The sequence below is a fragment of the Meriones unguiculatus genome, chromosome 2 (assembly GCF_030254825.1).
Source record: "Meriones unguiculatus strain TT.TT164.6M chromosome 2, Bangor_MerUng_6.1, whole genome shotgun sequence".
In the NCBI taxonomy this organism is placed as follows: Eukaryota; Metazoa; Chordata; class Mammalia; order Rodentia; family Muridae; genus Meriones; species Meriones unguiculatus.
Window position 1 is genome coordinate 96,891,122 of NC_083350.1, and position 12,852 is coordinate 96,903,973.

Below are 12,852 nucleotides of genomic sequence, written 5' to 3' on the forward strand. Positions count from 1 at the left end.
ATTCTATGAGGGTGTCTTTTCTGTAAGGACTGACTGTTATTTTGGCTGATGCATGAGAAAACAACTTGCAGGAAGGAATTTCTTATTTTAGATCATGGTTTCAGAGGGTTCAACTCAAATTTACCTGGGTCTAGGCATTTCAACAAAACATTCTGGTGGTGGGAACAATGGTGGAAGATCTTTTTCATGGAAGAGGCCAGAACAAGATAGAGCACCCAGGGAAATACCCCCAGCGACCTACTTCATCCAAGCAGGCTCAACCTCCTGTGTCTCTACCACTCCTCAATAACGCTATCATTGCACACTCCATCAAGGTATTAATCCATTCATTGTGACCTGGAAATGTCCTCAAGACAAATGCAGAGATGTGTTTTACTAATACCCTACGCATTTCCCTATCCGATCAAGTTGACCATTAAAATTAATCATCATAGTATCTTTCTTTTCTTGTTGATTACACTGAGAGGTAAAGATGAATGCTGGACATGGTCACAAAGGACCAAAAGTAGGCAAACTATCCCACATATCCTTCTGTTGGTCAGCTACCTATGGGGTCATTCTGTTGTCATCAGGCTCTACACTTGACTAGGTCTCTGCTTTCTAACACACCATTGCATTCCCAATACAGTCACCATGCCAATGACCACTTGATGGTAGTTTTAACATTTGCTGAGTATTAAAAACGAGTGGCTTCTGTCTTGGTTTAGAAAGTGTTTGAGGCTAAATCATGACTCAGATAGACTCAAATCTGATTGCATGTTGAATGCTGTACATCTTGTGAAGAATCTGTGGCTTGACATTGAACTTCTTTGTTGCAGGTTCTTTTTATGTTTGATCTAGGGAATTACTATCACCAGATGTACAGCATATACTAATGAGGATCTAGGATGTTAATAGTACAATATTTATGGTATGTGTGCTGAGGACTTAGAGTAGTTATTTCTATGTACATAGAAACTATATCTTAAAGTTGTTATGTGATAATCTGAGTAATATATTCAAATTCATTTTATAGATACAGAAGGCCACCTGGGAAATAGAAGCAATTCTAACACATTCTTTGTCCTTTTCTATTAAATCTATCTATGTTGCCTGACTCGTTAATGAAAGATAATAATTCCCAGAAAGAGGGTACTGTGATTATTAAAAATAAAAGAACATAATTCTATTTAATTCATTTTACTGTTTTGTGGGCATGGCTGTTTTGTCTACATGTAGGTCTGTGCACCACATGCTTGCAGTGCCCTCAGAGTTCAGGACAGGGTATCAGATCCCCTCAGACTCAAGTTACAAATGGTTGCAAGTTACTTCAGGTGCTGTGCCTCACAACGCAGGTCCTCTGGAGGAGTGGCTAGTACCCTTAAACTCCAGCCATCTCTCCAGCCCCATCTGCTCCCATTTTAGAAATGGTAGTGTATTTTCTTCTTCTTCCTTCCCACTAAAAGTATCATTAAATCAAGGCTTGGTCCTCCTCATAGCACCGTGTCCTCCAGCATCAATGCCCTGGCAGCGGTGACTGTGGAAGATCTCATTAAACCTCGCTTCAGGTCACTCTCGGAGAAGTCCCTGTCTTGGATTTCCCAAGGAATGAGTAAGTTCCCTTCCTCCCAATTCTGTTTGAGAGAATCTTTGCTTCTGTGTTGGAGACTCTAGAAGTTGTCCTCCGAAGAATAGCTAAGTACCTCCTAGGACCAATACGTCTCCGGGTCACACGTGCTTACAATGCTGTAGAACTGATCATACCTGCGAAGAAGACATGGGCACTAATTCAAACATCATGACAGCAGTGGTGCACATTTGTAGCCCTGACCCTTGGGAGTGTGAGGTAGAAGGATCATGAGTTTATGGGCAGCTGGGGTTAGTCGAGAGAGAGAGAGAGAGAATATCTAAATATTAAAGAACCACACAGGACAATGTCCAAGGATCCTGTTTTGTTGTCCTTGATGATAATTACTAATAGTGGTAAGATTGTCGCTCAGTTGTGAAGAAGGGTCGTTCTATGCAGCCCAGCCTGGCCTTGAGCTCATGAGTCTTCTGCCTCATCCTCCTGAGTGCTGAGATTACAGGTGTGCGACTTCACATCTAGCCTGAATTTTCTGTGTTTTGAAGGGTTCTATGCAATCATTGCATAGAGGCTTTTGTAGTCAAGGGCATCACAGACAACAACATGACAGTCAACTACTTGACTTTGGATTAATTATGGTCACCCTTAATGGTCACCATTCATGATGTATTAAACAGAGCAGAATTTAGTTAAATCTAAATACTATGTCTCTATAATATGTCTCTATAGATCGGGCCCTATAAATGTCATCACAACAAGAGCACTTTGAGGGGGAAAAATGGTGCTTTTATTTTATTTTTTTGTTGTTAGGATCAGATAATTTACCTAACATTCTTAACAAAAGTATGTGAGTGCTGGGACAAAGAAGGCATTACCAACAGCAGAAGGAATGCACTAATTTTGTGATAAGAAATTGCTCTTCTGTAGTTTTCCTTTCTTTTTAAAAAAAATTGAGCATGGGAAATTATATTGTGATAAACAGTTAATTTTTTCTAAATAGATATTTTAAGAATAAAATGCTTTAGTGGGGGTAGTATCTCTTAATTTTAAAAGCAACACTTGTATTTAAGAAACTGCTGTCAAGCTGGAAAGAAAACAATCCAACCACTTACCAACCAGTGGTGTGTTGAGAACCTTCTGGAAAGCAGTTCAGAGAAAAGACCATGGCTGAAGGCGGAATGCGATACGGATTAAATGTCCTCTCTTTGCTAGTTTAACAGGAAAGGCTGGGGAAGCTGGTGGAGATTATGAGGGGACCAAAGAACCCAAACCGTGGGCTGGTGTGGATTACCACCTCCCAGAACGAATGAACTACTGAAAGTCAGAGGGCTCCGATTCTGCTGTTTATTGTCTCCTTCCTCCCCCACATTGTCCTCAGCAGAGGCCAGCACCTCCCCTTAAGCAAATGTTTGTGGAGGATTAAATGAACAGCACAATGCTGCTAAGTCTTAAAACCCCTGTCGCTAATTCCAGGGATTCCTTTCTTTATGTAACCTACTGTTGTGACTAATCTGAGGCACAGGATAAGGGTTTCCTTTGTCTTCCTTGCATCCTGTTGATCCAGTGGAAAATGGTCCTTTCCTCGTCTTGCTGACTTTGATGTGGTGTTGTTCTCACCTCAACGACATTATCCAGTCAAGGGTGGACTCAAAGGTGTGGTGCTCATTTTACTGAGGACTGTAATCCTCTGTGTCCACGCTTGCATTCCGCCTTTTGTGTTGTCATGTAGGTGTGCTGTACGGAGCTCTGTGCATTGGAATGGCTGCCTTGGCATCCCTGATGGGAGCCTTGTTACAGGTAAGAACTGAGTCTCAAGACTCACGTCACAACCACTAAATCATTACCCTAAATGTTCACGTGGCCACCTTCACTTTCTCACTCTCTATCTACACTTGGATGTATTGAGGGACAAAGGTGATTGAATTATTTTTAATATTTTTAAAACATGGCTTCTTCTTTTACCTGTGTATGTGTGAGTGTGTGTATGCCTGCTTGTCTGTTTGTGTGACACGTGCAGGCAGGTGCCCACAGGGGCCAAAGGGCATCAAAAGCTGTGGAGCTGGTGTAGGAAGCAGTTTTGTTAGCTGTCTGATGTAGGTGCTGTCTACTAAAACTAGGTCCTCTGTAAGGGTAGTAACTCTTAGCTGCTGAGCCATCTCTCCAGACCCTTATTTTCAACATTTCAAAACTGTAGTTTGAGATAATTACAAATTTATACAAAATTAAGATAGTGTAGAGTTTATGTATATCCTTTACTCCATAGCAACAGCTTGCAGAAATGTCTTGCAATGGTAACATCTTGATGGGACACTATTACAGCTGGGATATTGGGGTTGAAACAATGAAGAAGACACAGAGTGATGAAATCATCACCAGGTTTCCTCTTGCTGCCTTTCACAGCTTCACCTACAGCTGTCTGTCTTCACCCCTCTCCCCCTGCTGGCCTCTGAAAACCTCGAATCTACTTTCCATTCTTATAATTTTTTCATGGGAAAAATGTTATATAAAGGGGGTCAGTATGATGGTTCAAATGCTAAGCCTGAAGGCTGAGTTTGTTCCCCAGCATGGTAGAAGGAATAAAACCTGGAAGGTTTTCTCAGATTCCATGCAGACACTTTGACATACATGCACACATGCACATACTCACTCACATACATACACATACTTTTATACACACAAAATAAATAAAAATGTACTATTTTTTTAAAGTGTTGTTATATAAAAGTGCCAAGGCAACATGCTTTCTGTGAAAGTATGAGGGCTTGAGTTTAAGTCCTTGGCACCCACATAAAAAAGGAAGGGGTGCCTGTAACCCAGACCTGCAGAGGTGGAGCAGGAGGCCACTGACCACCTAATCTAGCTGGATTGGTAAGCTTCAAGTTCAATGAGAGACCCTGTCTCAAAAATAAGGTGGAGAACACAGGCACCCTCACACAAAAGTACGTGTTCCTGCACAAACGCACATGGTGTGTGCATATGCACACACACACACGCCCATACACACACACACGCACGCACGCACGCACGCACGCACGCACGCGTGCCCATGCACACAAAAAAATGTTTCATAAATGAGATCCATCAGTAAGAACCATTTAGGTCTTCTTGGTTCTTGCTTTAAGAGTGAATTTTGACTGAAACTTGACCTTTTTCTATCATGAGGTGAAATTTTGGATCTCACACGTTCTTTCTTTTCTTTTTGTAAAGATTTATTTATTTATTTATTTATTTATTTATTTATTATGTGTACGATGTTCTGCCTGCATGTACACTGCACACCAGAAGAGGGCACCATATCTCACTATAGATGGTTGTGAGCCATCATGTGGGTGCTGGGAATTAAACTCAGAACCTCTGGAAGAACGGCCAGGGCTCTTAACTGCTGAGCCATCTCTCTAGCTCCCGCACTTTCTATTTTAGCAGCTTTCTCTGACACAGTGTCAAAAGACCCTTCACTTTTTTTTTTTGCCACCCATTGAGTAGTCCATTGTGGTGTTGGTGTAGATATGTTGTATGCAATGAGACATATAATCACAGAGACAAATGGCAGCTGTAGACTCATTCACGTGCCTTACAAGGTTGAGACCATGTGTTAGTTGGGTCTGTAATGCAGCTTGACCCTAGAAATTTCTAATCATGGCCCTCAAGACTTCCAAGAGACAAAGCCATTTTAGACCACATGTAAACCTTTTAAACCTTATAACAGAATTCACTTTTCCCAGGATACCTCTAATTTCCTTCATGGGAGAAATGGCCGGTAAGTGACCCAGTCTGCATGTAGGTATAGAAAAAGGGGGAAACTACCTCAGATTCCGAGGTTGGAGACTCTTCTAGTCCGTTGGTCATCTGTCCCTGATGGTATCTGGTTCATGACCCTGGTTAGCTCCCCTAGCAATGGTGTACAGCATTGCCAGGATCAGCTGCTCAAGGCACTGCAAAGGTTCATCTTCAGTGCAAATTAAACAGAAGGTGAGAGGTTGTCCTGGGGAGGTTAGTCACTAAGACCACCCCAAATCCTCAAATATGGCAATGAAAATTAGAAGGCTGAAGTAAGTGGGCAAGATAATTTTGACATGCATTTCATCTCTTTTTTACCTTTACAGAAAGACTTCAGTTTGTTAATAAAGAGTAAACAGAGTGAAATGATTTTCTGGTTGATTTTTTTTAACCAAGTATATTTTTTTTCTTTAAAATTTTATTCAACAGAAAAACATTTACAGTTTGTTCTTCGACAGTTTCATTTACTATAATGTGTATTCTGATTATTGTAACCTTGAATCTTTATTACTGTTTTCCTTACAAGTCTCCCCTCCCACATTCACTATCTATCTATCTATCTATCTATCTATCTATCTATCTATCTATCTATCTATCTATCTATTATTTATTTGGTTGTTGTTGTTCTATTTTTGAGACTAAGTTAACTAGAGGCATCTCTGTGTGACCATGGATTTGGAACTATGTGCTGGAGCCTGGTAAGCTCCTCTGTGGGTACACTTCTGAAGACATCTGATATGCCACTCCTTCAGAACCCATCAGGAACCAGTACTTCATCCAGGAGGGTTGGGGGCCCATAAGCGTGCCCCTGATCTGGGACTGGTGACAGGCCATTGACATCCACTTCTGTGGGAAACCGGGGGAAGTAGTGGTTTAGAACTCACTTTGATCCAAGGTTTGTACAGCCTGGTGAGCATTTCACGGTGGGTTTGTTTGAAAGTCTGATTCTACTTCCCATGATGAAATTGTTACCAGGAAAAACATACTAAAATTGTCAATGCCAAAATGGCTACCAGTAAAGGATGCTGGACAAACTTCAAAGAGGAGAATGGTAGTGATGCCATGGGAATGCCTTGTCACTAGAGTTCTTACACCAGAGTCCGCTCTCCAGGCCTCTGAACTCCCCCTGTCTATGAAGTGGTGCACATTCAGGGCTGTCTACTGTAAGAACAGTATATCTCCATTGGAAGCTATGCTGAAGGTCACTCCTAAGCCGGCTTGTCTCCAGCAAACGTTGAGGCAGACATGCCTGGCCACTGGCCAACTTAGGCAGCCAAATACCAACGTTTCCACTACAGGGAAATGAGTCCACTGATAGCATTCCTGTCCTACACCAGGATAGCCTCACAGAGTAGTTCACTGACCCTGATCATTCTGCCAAGATTTTTATTGGTGTATTGCCCGGTGGCCTTCTGAGTCATTTCAGCTTCTGTCTCTACATTCTGTGCTGCCCGAAGGTACCGTATGAGACAGGCAGGACCCAAACTTTGCTGTATCAGATCACATCTAAGTTTAAGTTTTGCATCTTCAGTATCGCCACCTGCACACAGGATGCCACCAGACTTTGCTGCTTGATTTTGAGTCCTCTTTGTACCCCTGTGCTGTTCCCACACAGTATAGCTCAGGGGACTTGGTGTTCTTATCTAATTGTGATTTCTCAGATTTCTTGGAATTGAGGTCACTGATACTTTCAACTACGGATCATTTTGGTCCCCACTGAGCAGCCAACATGCTGAGTGTGCCTCCATAGATTTCCCACGATCTGTCTGTCACTATAGTCAGGTCCAAGACTGTTGAACTACACTTTCCACAGTGCTGGTTAGTCTGCCCTCAATCCATAGCTGAAGTCCATTCTGTTTTATCTTCCCCATTGTTCAGCTGGATATTGACTCCCCTAGACCCTCTGATGATGAATCAGTTAAGTTCCCACCAGGTTGGTCTGTGAATGCTAAAACCCACTCTTTACCCATCAGTGGAAGCTTGTTTGAGATTTGACAGACTTTCACAGTTCCCATAAGTTGTTAATGACTGATCCTCTTCAGAGTCAAGTGGTCAAGTGTGAGCGTTACCACGGCTGCAAGATAAGTGATAGCCGTAGGCCTATCCAAGTGACTGTGAGCCACTTAGGACCATGAGAAAACAATTCTGGGAAATTCCAACCTTCTTTCAAGGATTTCCAGGAACCAGGCTATCTTAGCACAGTGCAACTTTTAGAAACCTTAACCAAATTTATTCTTACCAAATAAACTCTGAAGTAAGAAGTTAGCAACTAACCTGGACTGAACACAGGTATGGAGAACATAGAATTGCCCAAAGTTTGAGGATGGCCCAATGATAGAGATTCTTACTGATCAACTGTCCAGTGACACTGACATCTGTGCTGGAAGAAGGCAGCCCGAGGGAATGACCTGCCCGAGATATGTAAGCTGTGTCCTTTATGATCAATAAACTGGGGGAGAAGTGGTTTTCTTTTAAGGGAGCTGGGTAATTTCAACCCCCAACACCCCCGAAGTGATTTCCGCTGATGTAGCTTCCTTATTTCTGCATTCTGCTGACGGCTTGTTGCCTAAGGACTCCTATGACACTGCCCAGCAGGGAGGAGCCTTGGTTCATGTGCCAGTGTACAGTGTCAACTCTTCGTTGACCTTCGCTGGCATGGGTGTGGGAATGTGCTTTTCTCCATCATCTGCAGTATGGCTGCCGATTCCTATTGTGATTGGCTTTTCTTTCTTCGTCAGTTCTGAGCTGTTTGGTGAAACCATCCTGACTTCAAGCCTACCTCCCTCCATTCCTTCCTGTACCACTAAGTAAGGTCTTCTTTCCTAACACAGACTTTTTGAGGGGTCTTCCTTATGTCTATAACCCTGGCTCTCAGATCATGCGGTTGTAACTGGCTTCATGGCGATCTGATAGGTTTTCCCCCCACAGTGAAGTCTATCTCATATCCCATGACTGCTGAGCACAGACTCCGTATCACACCCCTTAGCCCACATCCTTCTCACGCTCTGGCTCTCTTTCACAGAGTCCACACATTCTCCACTTCACAGTGCAGACTTTTGAAGGAATTCATTTGAATCAAGGATTCAGTACACATCTAACATTTCCTTGATATACTGTCTGACTCACTCATTCTGTTTTGTTTGGCCTCTTGGTGGACGAATCACCATATCCCTGTTCTTTAAATGTTCTTTTTACATTTTATTTGACCTATAAAAGTGTTCATATTTATGGGGCATAATATCATTGTAATAATATATTTAAAAATTCCACACACAACAGGTCTATTATGAAGAGGTTTATTGTACACAGGTGGGGAGAGACAGAGAGATAGACAGACAGAGAGATGGAGAGATGGAAAAGGGGGCACCCAAGACACAGGCAAGGGAGAGAAACCAAGGCAGAGAGAGTGTGCAGTGACTGTTTGGTTCTTTGTATCTGGTGCACAGCTGAAGCACATCTGGCACGCACCTGTGCCAACAGTGAATACACATTGTAGAAAAGGCAGTAGACAGTCGCCTTTGTGTTAACAGCATAAGCACTCTTTAAGGTGAGCTCTGGAAAGGAAGAAGCCTTCCATGAAATAGAAGGGGCAAAAGCTCACTTGAACTTGATTTTCAGTATGATTACATACCACAAAAGAAGGGCTTCTCTCTAGCCAGAAGACTGGCTGTATCTAAGTCTAGCACAATGAGAAACAACTCTTAAGTCTACACTTAAAAGACAGATCAAGGGAAATTTATAATCCTGAGCTTGGAACCATGATAGTGCATCATATGGTAGGATGCTTTATCAGAGTCAGATTAATAAACCAGAGGTCTAGTGATTAATATCAAAGCTCTAAACAGTTAATACAACAATAGCATGGCAACAGGAAGAAATCTGAAGCATTTTTTAATTTTTTGTTACCTTAAGTCACCTTTTTAGATCCTAAAATTACTTTCTTAGGTCCTCATACCTTAAACTTTTGTGTTCTTAGGCCTTTTTTTTCTAGTTACTATGAGACACAGAAGAGACTGCTGGGAGAATCACTGTCTTTTAGCTAAAGGAATGATAAGAGGTTACAGCTGAGACCTGCTTTTTGAGTCTGGTAACAAGGTAGATTGTCCTAGACCTGCAGTAGCCCCTCTGGAGTGAGGCTAAAGGCCCGGTCCCCCACATAGGAAGAGGACCGAGAAGACTTCTCAAGCCTGTTTGTCTTTAACATGAGGTCTGTGAGTAAGGTGAACCTGTTTGCCTTTTCAAGTAAGAGATCGAGTATGCAATAGTTTTAAGTAGCTAATAGACTAACACAGTGGATTACCTTGGAGTAAAGGAGCTAATTGCCTGTTCTCTAGCTATCAAGCTACCATCAGCTTAGCTGTCAATATGACTAGAGACCTGCAAAGGGTAAAGTATAGTCTAAGTGAGTGTATGTATCTATTAAAATGACAAAGATGACGAGTCTGTCATAATCCATTGCCTAGACAGTTGTCTCAGGTCTCTATTGCAACATGGACAGTCTGGGCATCAGCTATAGGAGACCTGTGATTTTCTGTGGAAGGACAACATGTGAAAGATTGACCTCACCTCATTTTCTTCAGCATGAGACAATACCTCTCTGGGTGTCCAGCTTGTCCACAGTTTAGTCTGGGCCTCAGCGGTGGGCCATTTGGGGCAGTCTTGCCCAGTGGTTATGCCACAATCCAGGGTTGAAGTCATCTATCATGCTCAAATCTTCTTGGAGACCTTGTGGAGCTACTGCTAGGATTTGGTAGTCTCTGCCTGTGATAATAAGCTTAAACGTGTGAAAATGTTATATTCAGTAGGTCTCTGACAGGTTTGAAGGCTAGCATATTTGAGGTAAACTATCTGCATCAGTATTTAGCTATCTGCTCTAAACTACACCTTGCAAACATAAAACAGAATGCTATGATCTGTGATTATGTCATATTCTATAGGTTAAGTGTTTGAGGACCATGTCTATCTTAAGTAGATCTAAATACTAAATAAAAATCTTGCAGTCAATAACATGTCTATAACTTACCTTAATAATTAAAGACTAAGACTTTAGGTTTTATACCTGTTAAGTTAGAGCCTTAAAAAAACATAAACATAGTCCATAAAGAGAGAGCATAACAGTTTTTTTATGATTTAGTTTATAAATAGTCTAACACATTAGACTTTTATAAGCTATATTAATGGATTAATAACATTACCAAATTTAGAAAACAAGACTAAACATATTTCCAAGACAGTGATTTTTAACCTTTTTGAGAATGAAGATAGAGCATAATGACCAAGTTTTAACCTTGTAAACAAATGAGCGGTGGGTACGCTCTTAACCACTGTGCCATCTCTCCAGCCCTTGGCTGCCTCTTTGATTAAAGGTGTGTGCCAAGTGTAGTGGCACACACCTTTAATCTTGACACATGGGAGGTAAAGGTAAGGGGTTTCCTATGAGATCCCCCCCGAAAGGCATGATAGTTTATTTAAAAAACGAAAACAACAACAGGAAAATGAAACGGTACCACACTGATCATCGTGACCAGCAAACACATAACGATATGCTTGGGTAGGAACATTGCGGTATTTTCAGATACTGAAATGTTTCAATAGGACCACGAACTTTAGCGAATAAGGATCTTGGATGAAATGGATGTTAGTAAGTCTGGTGCTTCACCCCACAGGATTCATTTAAAGTCCGTCATTCAGTGGCATATGCTCCGTGGTTAGAAGAACAAAAGTTCTCTTAGGAGGAGGCAGCAGGAACTTTTATTTCTTTGTATTTTAATCTTTAGTTTTCATAATTTAAGCTGTGTCCACCCTGACTAGAGCACACTCATATAAGACACCTCAGGTAATTTCCTTGATGCTATTGCACAAGTTCAGTAATTTTACTTAAAAAAGAAAAAAACAAAATCAAACCACCATCACAATAAATGTGACTTTCAAATAATTTGAAAAACAGAGAGCTTGTTTGTTCAATACCAATTTAAACTTAAATTAAAAGTTATATTTATAACCTCCAAACTTCTGCAATAAAATTAATTTTTAAATATAGATGGGCTTTTCTTTATCTAACTGTACTTTACAATCAACAAGAGGAAGTTGCTTTTCCAGAGAACACGGCTTCTGGCGATAGTCCCACCAGCCTGTGGAGACAGCGCCATATGAGGCCAGCTCTGCCTCTAAGTTCTAAGGTGCAAGGATTTAACCCGAGGTCGATCTTATCATAATCTGTTCTTAGAAACTCAACCCATGTGTGATTACTTCATAGAGAGTAAATACACTGTTGAGTTACTGTCCCACTAGCCTTTCCAACTCTGACCTTTCTGCAAGCTGACCCTTTTGGGTAACCGTGGCTCACCCCCTTTGAATTTGGCCTCTGTACTCCCGTGTTACTGTGCCAGTACCAAAATTTCTGGGGTGGTGTAAATGTAGCTCACAGAGACAGCAGATACAGGTCCTTCAGCCTTCAGGGACAGCTTTTACATCTGTAAACTCAAGAATCACATTATTTCCCTATGAAATTAAAGTCAGCCTTGTCTAGTGAGTTCCAGGACAGCCAGTTTCGCATAGTGAGATGACCCCATGTTGGGGTGTCCACACATATTGTGTCTTCTAGCTATGAAAAAGTGTAGTCTTACTTGTTCTTTAAAGCCAGCCAGCAATGCCCAGCTAGCAGGAAATGCAGATGTTACTTCCTCACCTGCCTTTAAAAGGAAGGCAAGCTGCTGTGGGGAGGGTGCTTTCCCCCAGCCAGTAGCCGAGTAAAAAATGTGGCTTTTTGCATAATAAAGAGCTGGCTGCCAGAGTTGTGGCTTGCCAGTAGGCAAACAAGGACAGACTCAGGAGAAGACAGAAGGGGGAGACAGAGTAGAGAGGTACCCAGTGAGAACCAGTGGAGAGATGGAGTGCCTGAGAATTTGGGTTAAGTTAGGAGGTAGCTGAGAGACTGCTTCAGCAAAAGACCAACAGCCTTAAACTATGTGTGTGTATCTTTATTAATAAACTTCAACAGGGGTCTTCAAAAGCCAGGTAATAACACTGTCTCAGAACCAACCAACCAACCAACCAACCAACCAACCAACCAACAGAACAGAAGCCACTTGAAATCAAGAAGTGGAAGTTTCCAGGTGTTAATGATCTCTGCTAATGACAAGACTGCCATGAATAAAATTAGGATTGTTTTTTTTTTTCTGAAGAAGACTGAATACCCTGCTGAAATTTCTTGAAACATTATGCTGTGTTTGAGATTTCTAACTGTTGACTTTGTGTTATTTTTTTAGGCAGCACTCAGCATATTTGGCATGGTTGGTGGACCACTTCTGGGCTTGTTTTCTTTGGGCATCTTGGTCCCCTTTGCCAACTCTGTTGTAAGTATAGCTAATGGGTATGGTTACCTTTCCAACTACATTTTTCTTCTCAGCCAAAAAGACATGGTTGCTTTGAGATCAGTCACTAGTTACTTGTCTTGGCTAAAATTACTTATTTTAATTTTGATAGAGTGTACAGTGAAGAACTATGTGTGT

General features: G+C 41.6%; 1 protein-coding gene across 2 annotated transcripts in view; it reads left to right on the forward strand.

The window, feature by feature from the left end:
- Positions 1 to 12,852, forward strand: part of Slc5a8 (solute carrier family 5 member 8) — a 49,926-nt gene that overhangs the window by 26,060 nt on the left and 11,014 nt on the right. For both annotated transcript variants that reach the window (XM_060377879.1, XM_060377880.1), the window contains exons 9-11: positions 1,479 to 1,591; positions 3,294 to 3,361; positions 12,610 to 12,696. In XM_060377879.1, the coding sequence (XP_060233862.1) occupies positions 1,479 to 1,591; positions 3,294 to 3,361; positions 12,610 to 12,696 (268 nt within the window). The remainder of the gene's footprint in view (positions 1 to 1,478; positions 1,592 to 3,293; positions 3,362 to 12,609; positions 12,697 to 12,852) is intronic.